This window comes from Equus caballus, chromosome 16 (assembly GCF_041296265.1).
Source record: "Equus caballus isolate H_3958 breed thoroughbred chromosome 16, TB-T2T, whole genome shotgun sequence".
Taxonomy (NCBI): domain Eukaryota; kingdom Metazoa; phylum Chordata; class Mammalia; order Perissodactyla; family Equidae; genus Equus; species Equus caballus.
The window spans coordinates 73,976,166-73,995,337 of NC_091699.1; the positions used below are offsets into that span (position 1 = coordinate 73,976,166).

Here is a 19,172-nt window from a genome sequence, read left to right on the forward strand (position 1 = left end):
AAAGCACAGAAGAGAGGAGAGGAGAGAGGCGAGAGCAATAATAAAGGGCTGAACAACGTGGCAGAGTGGCCAAGTGATTTTTAAGAAGAAGGGTACATAGACAAGTTGTATTTATACTGTTTGCATTTTCATTACGCAGACATTCCTCCTTTTAGAACCCATTGCCCAACCTTCCACAAAGGCTTCAAACCACCAAAAAACCTTGCGTGATTGGATATTTTTGTTTGTGTGTGCATGGAAATTAAAGAAAGGGGCCGGGTTCCACTTGGGTCTGAAACAGAGCAGAGTTGCAGAGCAGAGAGCAGGAATTCATAATCATAGGTTACCAGTGGAATATAAACTTCCCTAAAAGCCATAATATGCCTAGAAAGAGCACGAGACTTTTTCCCAAGGGATGGTGTTAGGGAGAAGGGTAGTTCAAATTTACTCAGCCTCTAGAAAGCACAGCATCCCAGGATCTTGGATATATATGTAAACAGAAGTTTTGAGTAACAAAAGATTAGAAAATACAAAACAATAAAGATTTCAGAGGTAAGCTTCAGGTCTCATTTACCCTTAAAAATGTAGCTCATAAGGAGCCCTCTGAAAGAAGCAATACTTTTGGTTCCAGCCGTAATGACATAGGTTATATTGAACTAACCCTACAGTAAAAAATAATCATAAATCTGAACAATATACGTAAAATAACTGTTTGAAAGCATTGGAGAGTGAGAGACTCAGGTAAGACGTGAAGGGCTGTGATCCCCGGGAAAAGGGAAGCTGGCCAGTGTGAGCCGCACATTTACCCAGGCATTTTCCTGAGGGAGTTTTCTATTTCATTGTGAGGTAGAATAGAACAGACTAGAAAGGAGGAAGCTTACTGGCTGAGGACACAGAAGATGAAGTTCAGGCATACCAAACCATCGGGGATTTGCAGGATAACATTCCAGAGAGGAGGTAACAGCATTAACGTGGCCCTTGAGGCCTTAGCCAGCTCCTCCCTGGAGCACACACACAGAGTGCTCCAGGAAACGCAGAGGAAAACAGCAACTGGGCGGCTAAATGGCAGAGCAGAGATTTCAGCACCAGGTGGTGCGGAGGAGATGAAGGCTAGAGTTCAAGCCGTGCCAAATCGGAGGGGCCTTGGGAAGCATCCAAGGCTTTCATCTGAGATCCCAGAACAACCACGTCTTAGGACTGAGGGCCACACCCCTAGAGTAAGAGCGAACTGAAATAAACCAGCCCGATAAAGCCTAGGAGGAATTATGGACGGGATGAAATGATTCACTGGTCCTCTATCTGCCTGCCAAAAGAAAATCTTATCCTATTTGGAGGAAAAGAATATGAACAATTTTTCATAGTAATATCTAGATTTAAACAAAATTATGACACCTGCTAAAAAAAGGGAACCAAATGACCAAAAAGCAAGGGAGAGAAAAATAACAGAAAATGAAAATAGTCCCACTCAGACATTGGAATTTTAAAATCACTATGATTGATGTTCCAGCAAATAGAAAAAAAAGCATAAAAAATTTGATCAAATATAAAGATCTTTAAAAAGTAATCAAATAAAAAGAAAGTAGGGATTGAGGACGAATATTTTCCACTTTTCCATGCTGAGGAATGTTGGCTATTTCTTTCTCTTCCTCATTGCTTTTTTCCTTTTTGGTTGCATCCAACTTCTAACTCACCTCCATTCTTCAAAAATAGTTGTCACATGAGGCTGTCATGGAGATCACAAAAAACACTGGTAGTTTTAAAATTTTCTCTATTGAATAGGAAGATACGAAAATTGCCTTCAAGAAGAAGAGACAACGGAACTAATAGAAAGTGTATAGATTTCTTGTTTGTTTCTTTTGGGGGGGGTGAGATTAGCCCTGAGCTAACATCTGCTGCCAATCTTCCTCTTTTTGCTGAGGAAGACTGGCCCTGAGCTAACTTCTGTGCCCATCCTCCTCTACTTTGTATGTGGGACACCTATCACAGCATGGCTTGCCAAATGGTGCCTTGTCTGCACCCGGGATCCAAACGGGCAAACCCCGGGCCGCCGACACGGAATGTGCAAACTTAACCCTTGGGCCGCCAGGCCAGTCCAGAAAGTGTATAAATTTTTAAATGACAGATACCTCGGCTCATATGCTATCCCTGCCCACTACGAGTTTGTGTGATGACATATAAATTACTCAACTATTCTGAATCTGTTTTCTCATCCAAAAAAATTGATGGATGCTTACCTTAAAAAGTCATTTGAAGCACTAAATGAGATGCTTTATATAGGCAGAGTTCTTAGCTCAAATAGATTCCCAAGAAATATTGATACCTCCTTTGCTGTTTGCTATCATAAATGGGGAGAGGCACACATTCAAAACTGGTAATCTTGAACTTCAGAATGGCATACCATCGAAGTATTGACGTCATTTGATATCCTCAACCAAGATGAGGTAATACAAAATTTGGATTCTTTCTCTACCTTTCAAAGTGGAGAATATTAATGACTAACAAAATGTCTGCACAACGTGAGTTAGTCCAAACAACTGCTTCTTAAACCCTTAGGGAAAATATTGAGTATTGCAAATATCTCGGATAGAGTTCAGGACAGCAGGTCAAGGCTTTTGTTGTCACAGAATGCTATGCATGCTCTGGCTTGCCTTTCGACAATCATTCCTATTAAATCATTTGTCCCTCTGACACATCTAATGTAGTCATGTTCACGATCAGCTTAATCACAGGATGCAGTATAGTACATATTTTGACAGGAAAGCTGTTTGTATAAGCTGAAACATGCAGCAAATATATAATTTCATAAAGTGTCATTATGCTTTCTTTGGCTTGAATCCTTTTATGCATATTTAGTCATTTTAAGATAGACTGTTTCGGGTACTGGTTAACAAAAAGACTGTTCTTAAGCAAAATCTATATCAAGCAAGAGTTACAAACACAGCAAACTCTGAACTACATATTCTATCTGGAAATCTTTCAATTCTGGAGATATCACACATCTCTAGCTAAATGTCATATATCATTGAAATTGCTTCTAAACACATGAAAATAAACAAGAAAGAAACTGAGTTAAGAGAAGTCATCCATAAAAAATACTTTCTTAGAATGTTGACAATAAACTCCAGGTTTGACTTGTGGCTAATTATTTAATTGCCTAACTAGTGGCTGAATAATCATACCTTATATATTCAGAGACTTTTAAAGTGAGGTCATGACGTCTGCCTGTATTGTTATAAATGATCTCCAGGGCCCGTGTTATTAGGTCTCAGCACTAATTAGAAGTGAGACTTACATCACTCTCATGACCTTCGCGAAGGTTGTATGTGAGGTCATGCTGAATGTCTTCCATGAATTTGTGAGCATATTCTGGGTAAAGGTCTAGCACTTCAAAGAGTCCTTTGAGGATGATGCACTGGAGATCACAGTAGGTTAACGCCTTCACATCTGCATTGGTCTTGATCACTTGGTCCTTAATTGATAGATTTGCTCCAATTAAATCCCCTTTCCCTTGAAACAGTGAAAAAAGAGAAATGTCACTTTTAAAAAAAGCATGTTTAGGACTGGAAACTTCATTTGATTCACAGGCTTCCCTTCTCTGAGATTAGACTGAAAAGAGAAGAGGGACCTTTTTCCGGGGCAGGGTTTCTAAACTTGGCAGCATTGAGATTTGGGGCCTGGTAATTGTCTGTTGTTTGGGGGCTGTTCCGTACATAGTAGAATGCTTAGCAGCCTCTCTCATCCCCCACCCCCAGCGATGACAGCCCAAAATATCTTCAGACATTGCCAACTGTTCCCAGCAGAGAATACTTGTCTAGAGGAGAAAGACCAGAGACCCAGAATTAGGAACTGTAGGTCACAGATGGGCTCCAGACAAGTCCCTCACAGGATTCGGCAAACGACTTTAGACAAACCAGTTGACACTTTTGTCACAGTTGTCTTAACGGTTCAAGAGAAATAATAAAAGCTCAGATTTTTCTGAGTGTAAAAGAGGCTCTGTGTAAGACCATCAAGATGTGGATTATCATTTTGATTCTAGCACTTAGAATAATAATGTAAGCTTCATCGTCAGCTTTCTAACATACTCAGGTTGTTTTATTTATCTCTGAACATGGCTACAAGACAGGTGGGTGATGTGGAAAGAGGTTTTCTCCTTCCCTCATCTCAGGGTTGGGAGGCAGAGATAACAGAGATAACCATTGAACATTATGGACAGTGAAATCTACTACGTAAAAATGTAAAACATGTCATGGTTCTAATGCTCTGTGACAGTATAAAAACCCCATTTGCTCCATCCAAAAAGAAAGTGAATAAATGAAAACTATGAGCTCTTCACTTGTGGCACTACAGAGAGAGCGCTCTAGCACCGCTTTACCTAAGCCACCCATGGCCCGCCCCACACCCAGCACCCCCGATCTTTTGCCTGCAATACCTCAGCCTATGAGTCTTGGGCTGGATTTCCCTGCCTGGGAACCAGCTTGCTTCCTTGAGTGAGCTGACCAGATGATATTGCACAATTTATTCCGATCTTTAAAATCTTTAAATTGATTTGACTCAGTTTAACTTAGCGGGAAGGTGAGCATAAATGTAAGAGCTAATGAACAGCTGATTACAGCTTCACATTTATTTTAGACACAGTTATTAAACCACTCAGCATCCATGTGAGAAACATGACAGAAAAGCCATTCAATTCTCAGACAAACTTTGGTTAAAAGCTGAAGTAATATGATCAAGTTCACAGAGGACACTGGCGCTAGCTACACGGCTACAGCTTAGGAGTTTCTGAGTCTTTACTTCGTCCTCAAATAGCATCATGCCTAGCTTTAACTTTTATTTTTTTTAATGGCCACTTTGCTCCATTTCATAGGCAATCAACAATAAACAATTGACCAACAAAAAAAGCCACCAAGAAAATAATATCTTTGGAATGTTATAGAAGGAACTGCCCGTCCTGTGTTCAATTAATTTTGTAACTTCTAAAGTTTTATTTTTTTATTGTGCCCAGCATTTCCAGAAGCAAAGTTTCTGGCATGCAGCAGGCTTCAATAAAAATCTGTTTTACTGAATTTGACAGTAAAAGGAAACATGCCAAATTAACCATGAATACCTGAAATATTCATAAATATTTACGGCACAGCAAAAAATTGAGCATTTTTAAATTATCAAATTGTATCTCAGTATTATCTTTGATTAATATTGGATTTAAACCTTGAAATTGAGCCTATTTGGCAGAAGAAAAAAAAGATTGAAATCTATATATATAGACACTACGGGCAAAAACAGCCACATGGTGCTGATGAATTCAAGTCTGATTTTTTGTTGTCATCAATACTGCTAAACTTGGAAATTTCATTTCTTGCATATTTTGTTAGAAATCTAAATTGCTGCTCAAAAATTCAAAGTTGGGTACTGGTGCAAGATGTAAATATAGCCGGGGTGCCTTGAATACAGCAAATTTTCAAATTTTGTATATCTGAGGAGAATTTATTATGATGCATTATCTTGCCATAGTGAGCATTCACATTTTATTAAGCAACTGGTGTTTGGAATAACTTTAGGGCTGTCATACTTTCATACCTCGAGTGGCCATGGCTCTTTTGGCCACAATGACCCTGTTATAAAAATAGCACCAACATCTTGCCAAACTTGGCACCCTGGAAAGAATCCCAGTTTATTTATTCATTCAATGAATATTTATGGAGCACTGACGTGTGTGCCAGACCTTGTGTCGAGTCCTGGAAAGCAGACACTGGTGAGTAACAACATGGTTCTCACTCTCACTAATTTTACCGTTTTGTAGATTTCTCACTATCCAGGTTTGGGACCTAGATCTAAGCTTCTTGATTACTCTGGGCTTCAGTATCCTTATTTCTAAAAGAACAGAAAGATATCTATGGTCACTTACAGTCTCCATTATTCAGAGTTCTATAATTGATATTTGCTAATCAGTTATTCTTCCACTGGGCAAGAAAAAAACTAAAAGTTTATGGGACGCATCTGCAAACCATCCGGGTTAGAGCTTTAACTTGTGTTTAATCATAATTAGTCAGACTAATGCCATCTGTGAAGAGTGCATTTATCAGGGCTTTGTTGTTTAAACAAGAATGAAGAAATTGGTGGGAAAACACAATTAGTGGGACATGAAATGAAGGTATAAGAGGCAAAAATATTCTATTCCAGTAACAAATCCTGGCCTTCATGGTCAACTCCCTCCCCAGGCATCAGATTAGGAAAGGCCTTCATGCATTGACTGGACCACAGAATTGCTTGAATGAGTTACAGCTGACAGCTGTTTGGTGCTATTTCTTCCCCACGACATTATAGATTAAGTCATCTTGTTGGCAGAGTGAACATGTATTAAATATGTACAGATCAAATGTGAAGCCACGTGCTTAAGGTTATCAAAGTCAGTATTGATTTGAATTGGCCCCATAAGACAGTATTACCATAGAGAAAGTAAGATAGTCAATCTCCATTGAAATAATGTTAACCACAGAGAGAAAATATTAATAATTTATTATCTTTGTTTGGGTTTAGTCCAAATACCACGTACTCGTGTTTAAAATGGTCATGTGGCAATTTACACTTAAATCACTTTTGATGGATAACACAGTAGAAGCAAAGATGTGAAAATGTTAATCGTGGAAATCACAATTTGTGGAGGAAATTGGGTAGGAGCAAAATGCAATGGATTAAATCCTACAGCTGTTAGTAGAATTTGTTTTTTTAAACAAAGTAATCCAATTGCATTGTGTATTGCAAACAATGGTATTTACATATGTCATCAAATTTGCACCTATTGTTCTCTAGTGTTATGGATGACGCCTTCATATTCCATTCCTAGAATTATTACTAGTTACAAAATTTAAAAATTCATGACAATTATGGAAAAAAATCCACATTACCAATGTTTAAAAATGGTGCGTTATTTTTGCTTGCATGTATATCAAACCATAACGTTCTGGAAAATAACTGTATGCCCTGTTAAATAGGCAGGCTATAAAACTTACAGTGATACTAAGGAAACTCATGAAGTATTGTATGATTAAAGTTAAGTTTTTGAAGCAAACAAAAATAATTGTCACTTTTAATTTAGAAGCAGAAGATGATAGAATGACTGGCTTTTAACTTGACAAAGATGAGAAATGGGCAGGAAGAGTGTTACATTCTCTTACAAAACACACCCATAGAGACCCTCACCCTAACACTGATAATGAACTGGCCAAGCTGATGATAAACTCTTTTAGTTGCTATTTCGTGCCTTTCTATTAAGGAGGAAAACATAAGGGAGTGAGTCAAGAACTGAGCCAAAACTTTGAAAGGCAGCCGTACCTTTCCTCTGGTAAATGGTAAAGTGAAGCCAACATGCAGCAATGAAAAGCACATGGCTGTTTCACCATTCCCTAGCTTCCATCTCTTCACCTTTAACTGAGGATAATCACACCAACCTAATAGGGTTGCAAGGTTTCAATTGGATGGTGGACATAAACACCTGGATCATATTAGGGAGTCAATAAATATTAGTTCTCTCTTCCAAAATATAATCTGTCTAGAAGCTTACTAACTAGAATGCAATGATTATAGGTTCTCAATGATTTATATAATTATGATAAATATATACACATATATATTATATGACTGAACATAATATATACATATGCGTTATATGACTAAACTGGTATTGTTTAGAGGGGGAAAGAGCGCTGGATACAGAGTCCAAACACCTAGGTTAGCTTTGATTTTGAAAAAACGAGAAAATACCTCTCCTATCTGTCTCTTTGTGTTAGGAAGGTTGAATCAAGATCCCACAAGTGAAAATATTTTGTAAATGGTCAAGTTGTTTACAAATATTAGGTTCTTAAATATGAAATTAAAAATAAATGGAAAGTGCCGCATCAGCTCCTTTTTATTAACACAAATTCTAAACATTGGTGTGCTACATTCTCGTGCAAAATGTATTGCTCAGACCAGCACCTGATTCATTCATGGGCCCTCAGAAAATATTAGTTGAATAAATAAATAAACAGAGAGACAAAGGAATAAATCAAATTGATTTTTTTAAGAGGTACACATAAAATTATGGATAGGGATTTTTCTACAGTCACCCTACATGTCATATTTTGTCAACTGACCCTTTATTTCAATGGACACCAATTACGGCTTAATAGTTGGAAACAATTTTGTGGTCCAAGGTCTTCACAAATTGTCTTGTGAGTTTTCTTTGAGGGAATAAAAAAGGCTATAGTCATCTTGACAGTATTGGGTTGATGATTGCTATAAGAACTCAGTCAACGCATAATCATTTTCTCTCTATTTCTATCACAGATAAAACTTAATTTTCAATGCTCTTCTCTGAATTCACTTTCCAAAAAAACACAGAAATGCCCTGTACAATCGACCAGATATTTCACCAAGAGGCAGTATATATCATGAGTAATAATCTGGTTTTAGGAATCAGAAAGAACTATGTCCATTTTCTTACTATGTTATTTGGGACAAATTAAGTTAACTAAGATATTATTTATTCATTTGTAAAATAGGGATACTATTTATACTGCTGGCCTTTTAACAGGGATCAAATGATGTGTTGGATATAATGCTTAACATAGCGAGATAACAATTGATAATAATAATAAATAGTTGGCAAATTAAACCCATTTGAAGAATAACCTCGAGTCCATATATTCATCCATAATTTGCTTACTCTCAATCATAGTTTTTTTTCCCCATTTCATCTCCTTAATTTTTTCTCCAGAGTAAAATTTCATGAAGGTTTTCAACTCAGACCTACCAAGAATAGCCAGCACCATGCTGTCTTTAAGAACTTCCATGGAGCCCGAGCATACAAAGTAGATGGCCTGCAAAGCATCTCCTTGACGCAGCAGGTACTCCCCCGGAGCACAGAAGGAGGTTTTGATGTGTAATGACAGAGACCTGAGGCAGCCCCGGCTGGCACACTCAAAAAGAGACAACTGCAAGATTTCCTTGTTCAGGTGCATGGTGATGTCAGAACGCAACTCATCTGGAAAGTCTTTCAGAAGCTATGAAAGAAGGTGAAAGAGAAAATCAAGTTGGGGTAAGTCTAGTCTAATTGATTTACTTTGCAAGACAACACAGATTTCTTTCCCACTGTTTGACCAATCAGAGAGCAGAAGAGGAAGCACAAGCATGTATAATTATGGAGAGATTTCTCAATGGCCATGACCCCAGTTATGCGTTACTGAATAATCAGCTGATAATAAGTCTGGAGAAATAGAATAAATTGATAAAAGACTTTAGAATGAAAACATAAAGCTCCTTGTGACTTGCTTCTCGCAAAGACTCCTACTCAGGAGAGAAGATATGGAATGTGGACCCTCTGGTGTTTTCTCTGGTGTCATGATCAGATGAAGAGAGGAGAAACCAAATAATCACTTTAAAGATGTTGATTACTGGTTTGGTTAGGGGGTTGGTGAAATGGTTGCTTGATTTATACGATAGCTTTTTTACAGTGGTTTGGGGTGTTTCTGCAAGTCCAAAGATAGCACCTTTACTGAAAAACATTTTTTTTTTACTTTGTTGGTTTTAAAGGCAAGTATTATTTTGATTAATCTAATATTCCAAGATTACACCATTCAACTGTCATTAAGAATTGGTTCCTGCAAAGAGAGTCAATGAGAATGAAAATAAGTCCACCTGATTGACCAAAATAGAAAGTTAATGTAAAACACCGGTCAATCCAAAGTTGTATTATGAGAATACACGCCAAAGCAGAGGAAAGAGGATGGATTGGGTTTCACGAGACATTAAAATTAAAGAGTTAAAAAAGTTGGTAGGTATGTACTTCTGTTCTGAGACCTGCATTAGAGCACCTTGCTTTTACCTTAGAATATGTGCTTTCTGCCTGAAAATGTCAACGTGAGAAATGAACATTACCTCATTTGAATCTATTCCATTGTTGACTGACCAGGTTGTTTGGAAATACTCGAGCATCCTCTGCTTGAGCTGCTGGGGCAGGTGATGGACACGTATGAAGTCCTTCAGATCCTTCGTTCTAGTGTGGTAGAGGGACCACCTGGAGTACATCCTCTGTATGATCGCCGTCACGTTTCCAAATACCAAGGCATGCATCAAGGCTGAAGGAAGAACACAACACAAAACGGGGGAGAGAGATGATGGAGGGCTCACTCCTTAAGTCTCAGTTTACAGTCTATGTATCCCGAGTCAGAGCAGAGTATGCTTACGTGGCCACAGTGATGCGGCTATTTTGGTACGAGCCTTTTGGTGCAGCCACTTTGTCACCGACCTGATACGGTCATTTTGATTTCATATGGCCTGATCAGAATAAAAACATCTTTTAAAAATACTCAGTATGATGCAAAATAAGCCCCTTTGACCCACATTTAATCCGTTAGCTGCCATTCTAGCTATGACAAACTTTTATTTTGCACTCTATTCATATCTGTATTATTTTAGTAGCTTGGTATAGTTTAATGGGTATGATGAAATAGTTTTAATAATTTCATAGAATAAACTATCAAGTTATAGTTTAATGGTTATTTTTTATTATAATTACAAATATGTTTTAAAAAATAAGTCTATCATAACTGAGTAGCCTTTATGGGAATATTAGTCTCTTCTCCAAAGCCATCATTTAAAATTAGTTATGGGGGGCTGGCCCAGTGGCGCAGCAGTTAAGTTCGCGCTTTCCACTTCTCGGTGGCCTGGTGTACGCCGGTTCGGATCCCGGGTGTGGACATGGCATTGCTTGGCAAAAGCCATGCTGTGGTAGGTGTCCTATGTGTAAAGTAGAGGAAGATGGGCATGGATGTTAGCTCAGGGCCAGTCTTCCTCAATAAAAAGAGGAGGATTGGCAGTAGTTAGCTCAGGGCTAATCTTCCTCAAAAAAAGAAAAAAAATTAGTTATAGGATATTAAATGTAGCATATTTATGTTAATAAATACTGAGGAACTTGTTAGAAATGGAATTGAGGATTTCCTGAGCAATCTGAAGCTGAGATGAATATGTCTTCAAACCCCAACCTCATCCCAGCTCCATAGTCATTTTAATTTTAAGGGAGATATCAGAAAATTCGAGACTGTCAAGAAACAAATGAGTTCACAGAGAAACACAAGAATTCTGCTCAGAGTTATCATTACCCTCCTGAGAAGGAGAGGGTGGTAAATAACTACACGACCATTGTTTTGATGAGGTTTCTTGGATAGACAGTATTTAAGCTCCACTTTCTTGCTGAGCCCTCCCTTTCTGAAACCACCACCAAAGCGTGAAGAGAGAGATTTTGCTCACCAGAATCTGAGGGTGGGTGGGGATTGGGGATGGATTTTCTACTGGAAAAAATAGAGCGAGTGAAAGGAGTTCAGTTTCCAGGAGTTGCCCACCATGGGAGGTGGTCAGATATCTTGAAGTCAGAAAAGGGGTGACAAATTTTGTGCTAGTCAGCCAAACAGAACTGGAATGGCCTCTGCAGACGCCAGCAGATAGCTGGAGAGGGCCTTGGACCCACGTGGAGATGTGAAACTGTGAGAGAGATGAGAGCCAGGTGTACTCACACATATGGGAAATTAATTTTCAGGGATATTCAGATTCAGCCCTGATCCTCATCTTGGGGAGAGATTGGTAATGAGGTAAGAAGCTCAGGCATTGAGTGAAATCCTCTGTTTCGGCAGTTTTGGTAAAAAAAAAAAAAAAGACACTAAAAATTTAGTAGTTTGTCTATTAGGATCTATCAAAATCTCCTTGTACCAAAATTTCATGGTCCAGGGAATTATGTTAAAAGTTTCTTAGCATCAAAATGAGTAAATTAGTGCAAATGTGTGAACATGTTATTACATTTATCCTCCTGAATATTTCAGGATAGCCCCAATTCAAATTCTTTTTATCCCCCTACACTTACCAGAAATTATTAACCATTGGAATAGTAATTTCAATATAATCTAAAAAGGGAATTAAAATTCTTTAATAAGTTATATATCATCACTCATCTATGGAAAATACAGCCACCATGCCTATAAAGTCATCCTGTAATAACAAGAAAGGCCTGAATATTTTGGAGAAGTTACTAGAACAGGGTTAAACTTAGGGTATATATACAGGAGGCAATATAATGTTGCAGGCAGAATGTGGACTTCAGAATCAGACATGTCTGGATTTGAACCCTGGCTTTACTATCACTTCTTAGCTCTTGTAAACTAGGCAAGACACGTAATTTTCTTTCAGGGACTCAGTCCCTTTACATGTCAATGGGCATAATAGTACCTTACTCATAGGGCTATTTCAAGATTTAAAGAGTTAATATATTTTTTTCAGTGTCTAGCATATGTGTGAAAAACAGTGGGTGCTCAATTTATGTTAATTTTTCCCACGAAAGTGAAAAGTGTTATGAATTTTCAGCATGCTCAGTAGAGTAAAATTTGGGGAAAAGGACCCAGATTTAAGAGATTTCAGATTTAAGAGGTTCCAACAACCTCTTAAATAATTAAAAGTGGTTCTTGGTGGATATAACTTCTTGATGAGAGAAGTTTGAGAAGTATTCAATAGGTGCCTGCTACGTGCAAGTACATGTAAGTATATATTCTTTCTAAATGATCAAAAATGAAATGTCTTCCAATGGGTCAAAAATATCCCAAGAACAACGTATATTGTTTAACAACTTACAGTTGAATGGTTCTTGGTAGACTCTAAATAGAAGTTCATTCTTCCGTATGGTTCTGATGCTTAGGTATTTTATTTGTAAGAGGAGATCTCTATTTATGATAAACATTCAGCAAACAAAAGAACTGATTCTTCTCCAAGTCTAAGAAATTAAACACCGATTTCAGGCTCTGTTAATACACTTATGGGCTTGGTATTTCGGAGCCCTACCATCTGTAAAAGCATGTAACAGTCTTTTATGGAGCTTGAACTGAGTACCGAGAACAATTTTATTTCATTTGTTTTAACACTGCTTTCCTTAATTACGTGTATGATTTTAACTTTGCTTTGCTTAATTATAATGTGGGTAAAGCACTTAAAGTAAGAGAAGTAATATGCTCAGATCATTTAGCATCTTAATTGTACATTATCAATAAAATGAATTACTGGATTAATTGCAGCATTCATAATTGTTGGAAAGTGCTACTCTATGTCGGAGTCACCATAATTTCAAAGTCTCATTTCAGCATAGGAAAATACTTCTAATTTAAGTAGTTAAAAACATAGAGGCCTAGCTCTCATAGTTTTTCTGTTTCCAAAGTTATTGTCCCTCTGTCACTGGTTATCAGTTTCACACTAGCAAAGAGTGTCTATAACCGTCAGCCCAAATCACTCCATCTGCTCTGAAAGTTTGACTCAAGAACTTCCATATCCAGGTCAGTGTGGAAATTACCGTTCACTTTTCCTTCGACTCCTAGCAGATTTGAGGTATACAGTTCTTAAAGTAGCACACCAGGCCTGCTGCTGACTGTGTGGGAGGCTCTTTTTTTGTGTGTAGGAGTTTCGTATAGAATGCATTTTGTAAAATGTCATCTTGCTGTCAGGTCTTTGGAGGAACCTCAACAACTGGAATCCAAGAAGAAAGTAAACAGACTTCTCTCTCTCACTCCCTTCCCAACACTTCTCTTCCTGGCTTTTGGGTGACATTGCTCTCCTTTGCTCTTCTATGGCCAACTACTTTGCAGTTCCTTCAGAGTCTGCATAGGAACTGTATTCTCCTGATGTAAAAGGAGACCAGAGCTCAGGCTTTGGGTAATCTTAGCTGTCCTCCTCTCTCTCCCACCTACTCATTGCCCTGGAATTTTCCACTCCTTGCTACAAGTACACCGGGTTGTGGATGGCAGATGGTTGCGAAAATAGAGAGTGAGAACAATTTCCTGAGTGAAGAATTTAAATGGCAGTCTAAAGACATCTTAAAAAGGGCCTGAATTTGTGAACACCATAGCTCAAACGGGTCCAATAGAATCATGTCAGGACACTTTGCACAGGATAAGAAGACCCAAGGAAAGCCTTGACTATTGAGTTTCTCTCTACTTTTTTCATGTAAACAATGCCTCATTTAAAGTGGACATGTCCTCTGAGAGAGTCGTCTTCACTAGAAGCTGTACATACCCTCTGAGGCTGAGTTGATGTCCTCATCAGTTGGGTCTAACTCATTAGATTTCTCTTAGGCAGCCATTACTAAGTGTGGTAAAAGAAATTCTAAAGATGTGGGAAAATGTTCTCAATATATTTTGTTTGGTGGCAAAAATGATATGTGTAGTTGATATAAATATTTTAGAAAATAGGGGTATATAAATGTAAAAGACTGAAAAGGTTATCTTTTGGTGATAGGCTTCTATGCAATTTTATTTTTGGTGTGGATTTGCCAGTCTTTTCTACATGTGCGTTGTAATAGTAAAAATGAAAATGGAAAAAGAAAGAACATCTAAGTACCTACTTCCTTTGCCAAACTGTGAACTCCTCAAGGGAAAGCCTGATGTCAGTCATCTTTGTTTCCTCAGCATCTAACACAGTGCCTGGCATAATTTAAGTGGGCCATAAATATTTATGAAACTGAAATGAACCTCTGATAGTTTGACACTTTCTTTAAAAAGTTTTATAATCATGTGGGTCAGGCCTGGTGTAGCAGTGGTTAAGTTCGCATGCTCCGCCTCAGTGGCCTGGGGTTCGCCAGTTGGGATCCTGGGCTCGGATCTAGCACTGCTCATCAAGCCATGCTGTGGCAGCCATCCCATATATAAAGTAGAGGAAGAAGGGCGTAGATGTTAGCTCAGGGCCAATCTTCCTCAGCGAAAAGAAGAGGATGGGCAGTGGATGTTAGCTCAGGGCTAATCTTCCTCCAAAAGAAAAATAGTTTCATAATTGTAAGTGGTTAGAAAATTTATGAACAGTTCATCCCCAAACCTATCCCTTCACCCCCATTCCACTCCCCAAAGGCAATCTTTTAAAATTATTTCATGTAGCTCTTGTGATTATCACTGATATTTTAGACAATATGATTTTACTTCTATTGTGTAACTCATCATGTTAAGACAATACTTGAAAACAACCCGACATGAAAGGTGAGAACTCAGCTCGCTGCTACCCACCTTCTCATTCCACATTTGTTAGTTATGTTATTATTTTTAGCTCACCTATTAAATTGTACAAGGTATTAATATCAAAGACACACAATGAGAAAATTACACAAATACTAAATGGATGGCTCATTGAGATTTCTTGGAGTGAGCAGACCCATGGAATCATCCCCCGGACGGATAAGCAGAATATGATCGGCGTGCTAGGGCCTCTCCTCTGCTCCCTTCACAGTCACTAACCAGCCCCATCACCAAAGGTAACCACAGTTATGAATTGTATTACAATCAATAAGCTTTGCCTACTTTTAAACTTTCTCTAAACAAAATCATACAATATGTACTTTTTTGTGCCAGGTTTCTCTGATCAGCATTGAGTTTGTAAGATTCATCCATGTGGTTGCATGATGTAACAGTTCATTCATTCTCATTACTGTATAGTATTCTATTGAATAATTATTTCATAATTTACTTGTTTATTCTCCTATTAATGGGCTTTCCCAGTTTGAGATTCTTACAACAATGCTTCTACAAGCATCTATGTATATGCCTTTTGATGTATATATGTATGCATTTCTGTTGGATATACACTCAGAGGTTGAACTGTTCAGTCACTGAGTATAGGTATATTCAGATTTGGTAGCTATTGACAAAAGTGTTGCACTGGTTGATGCACCCATCAACAGTACAGGAGAAGTCAAGATGTTCCACATCCTCGCAAACTCAGAGTGGTCAGTGGTTTTACATATAGCATTCTGGTGAATGTAAATGCTATCAAGTTTTGATCTTAATTTGCATAACCTTGATGAAGGATGTTGAGCACCTATTTATATGTTTATTGTCTATTCAAGTATAGAAATCTATTTTTGAAGTACTTTTTAAATTTTTACACATTTTTGGGTTGTCTACTCTTTTCTTATTGACTTATCAAAGTTCTTTACATGTGATCGATAAAAGTCTTTTATCAGGTAAATGCTTGCAAATGTCTTCTCCTATCCTGTGGCTTGCCTCTTCACATTCTTAACAATGTCTTTTGATAAATAGAAATTTTGTCGTTCAGTTTATCAATCTTTCCTTTATGGTTAAGGCTTTTTGTATCATTTTAAAGAAACCTTGCCAAATCCAAAGTCATGAAAATATTCTCTTATATTATCTTTTGGGGGCTTTATTGTTTTCTCTTTCACATTTAGATCAAAATCCATCTTGAATTAATTTTAATGTATAGTTTTTTGTTTTTTATTTTGTGAGGAAGATTGGCCCTGAGCTAACATCTGTTGCCAATCCTCCTCTTTTTGCTTGAGGAAGCTTGTCCCTCAGCTAACCTATATGCCAATCTTCCTCTGTTTTGTATGTGGGGTGCTGGCACAGCGTGGGTTGATGAGCAGTTGATAGATCCATGCCCAGGATCTGAACCTGCAAACCTCGAGATGCTGAAGCAGGGTGTGGGAACTTAACCACTACACCACTGGCTGGCCCCTAATGTACAGTTTTAAGAGGAGTCAAGGTTGTTTTTCAACATGTGGATATACATTTGACCCAGCAACATTTATTGAAAGTCTCATCATTTCCCCCTTGGCATTGCAGTGTCACCTATGTCATAAGTAAAGTTACCATATGTGTGCAGGCCTGTTTCTGCATTCTCTTGTATTCCATTGGCCTACTTGTCTGTTCCCGAATCAACACTATATTTTCTTAATTACTGTAACTTTATAATAAATCTTGATATCTATAGCACAATTCTTCCAATTCTCTTCTTCTTTATGATTGCTTTAACTAGTTTTAGTTCTGCATTTCCACTAAGTTTTAGAAACAGTCTGCCATTTTTTAAACAAACACACATCTACTGGGATTTTTATTGAGATTGCATTGAATCTTTAGATTAATTTGGGTAAAATTGGTCTCTAAAATATTGAGCTTCAAAAACATCACCATTTTATATCCTTCCATTATTTTAAATCATTTGTAAATTTTCTCACTAATGTTCTGTAGTTTTCTGTGTAGCAGTATTGCGCATTTTTAAAGATTTATTCCTATATACTTGATACTTTTGTAAGCATTTTTCATATTTCATTTTCTAATTGTTTGTTTCTAGCATATAGAAATACAATTTATTTTTCCTGTATTGCATATTGACCTTGTATCTATCAGTCTAACTAAATTCACTTACTAATTCTAACAGTTGTCTGTAGCTTTTAAGGTTGCTTTTTGTTTTGAGTGTTCTCAAAGTTCACATGGATTTGTCTAGGTGTGGATCTTTTCCTCATTGTTTTTGCTTAATCTATTTGATAGTTTTACATTTTCTTCTCACAAATCAATGTTTTGCACACCCTATAATTACAGATGCTCAGATGGAAGCTTCTGCTTTTTCCTCCCTCCTCACGCAGCCTGTGAGTGCCTCTGCCCTAGGTAATTATCTGGGGTTTTGGCAGTCACCTGCAACATTTAATATTGCTACTGCCTGCTTTTGTAGTAAATATTGCATCGCTGTCATTCGCAATTCATCAGCCTTGTGTGAGGATTCCTAATAAAACACCTTAGACTTGAGTCCATGATAATATATATTTAGAGTCTTTAAAAATAATTAGTTGTGCATATTTATAGAAATTAAGTGAATACAATCAATTTACAGTATATAATGAAATGGATATTTTATGAGAAGTTTGCTAGGTCTTAGTGAATCCTGGCTTTTCAACTCACTACATCTCTGCTGCCTTATGTCTAAATTGGAGTGTTAATAACCTCTATCTCACGGTGTTATGAGAATTAAACGAACAAAGTGCTCAATATTGTGACCTCTTATGATTAGTTCTCAAAGTTATGCAAGTAATTAGTTAATTAGGAAATATTAAAATGAAGGCATCATTTCTCCTAACCTAGAGTAATTGTCACAATCAGAGTCATTTTCCACAAACACCAATTTGGGAAGCTCTAACTAATAAATTCAAGTTGCTTAGATGCATTTGGCATTCAAAACCAGTGGTTTCCTAAGTGCTACTCAAGTCACCTAAATGCTTTAATGCCACCTACAAATGAGCACTGATTTTGCACCAGGATAATTTGCTCAAGAAACATTTAACAAGTGACAAATTGACATTATCTGATTATTTGCCACATCTTTTGGCTTTGTGACCAGCATTGCTTCTACTTACAGTGAACAGCAGAAAATTATTTATGCCTTAACAATTTCTGATTCAAGACCACTCACAGTATAGTCTGTCGACCAATAGAGAGTAAACACAATTATCTAAGATTCTTCAAATGTCAAATTAGTAGGTTAAGCCTTGAGCATTTCCCAAGATTTCCAACAGGAATAGAAGAAACATGGGCAAATATTAAATAAGTATAGACTGTGTTTATTTGCAAAATGCTTGTCATTTTGCTAGACTGAAAGATGGGCCATCGAGGAGAGCACCAATTATATAAGTCATAACACTGGGTATAAAACAGCCATCACAGGGTCTGGCACATCGTAGCTCTTCAGAAAATGAAAATTCCTGTTCTTTGCTCCCTAGGCTGTTACTGCTCTTCATCAGCCTAGAGTCTGTTCCAATGGCTGCAGCCGCAGCATGCTGCTTCAGCAACTCTGCCACAAGCACTGCTTTTCCAAGAAATTCTCCGGATCCCGGGCCCTTGTTTCTCACTGCTTCTGAACTGCCTAACTGAGTTGGCAATTAACATTTACTGCCTGATGTTGTTAAAACTCTTTCCACATATTTCAGCCTCTCTCTTCCAAACTGTCCTTAAGGGCAGGTTTGGCTTTAAATTTCTTTGATTTCTCCACTGGCTGGATGACTCACTGCCCAAAGCTGCACATACGCATTTCCCATTTCCCATGCAAGGAAGCTGGTAGGAACCATCCCTTATTCTAAGGTTCAAAACTCTAAGTGATATTTAAGATTAAGGCCTTGAAGAGAAGATGATAAAACAGGCTTTTGGGGGAATAGTGTGGGGCAGAAAATACTAATAGAACCCTCGTTTAAGAGCTCTGGTCTAGAGGCCGACCCCGTGGCGCAGCAGTTAAGTGCGCATGTTCCGCTTCGGGGGCCTGGGGTTCGCTGGTTCAGATCCCGGGTGCGGACATGGCACCGCTTGGAAAGGTATGCTGTGGCAGGTGTCCTACGTATAAAGTAGAGGAAGATAGGCACGGAT

General features: G+C 37.9%; 1 protein-coding gene across 1 annotated transcript in view; it reads right to left on the minus strand.

Moving 5' to 3' along the window:
* Nucleotides 1-19,172, minus strand: part of KCNH8 (potassium voltage-gated channel subfamily H member 8) — a 338,704-nt gene that overhangs the window by 53,415 nt on the left and 266,117 nt on the right. The window contains exons 10-12 of the mRNA XM_023620873.2: nucleotides 9,892-10,091; nucleotides 8,768-9,017; nucleotides 3,272-3,486 (exon numbers count right to left, since the gene is read on the minus strand). Coding sequence (XP_023476641.1) covers nucleotides 3,272-3,486; nucleotides 8,768-9,017; nucleotides 9,892-10,091 — 665 coding nt within the window. The remainder of the gene's footprint in view (nucleotides 1-3,271; nucleotides 3,487-8,767; nucleotides 9,018-9,891; nucleotides 10,092-19,172) is intronic.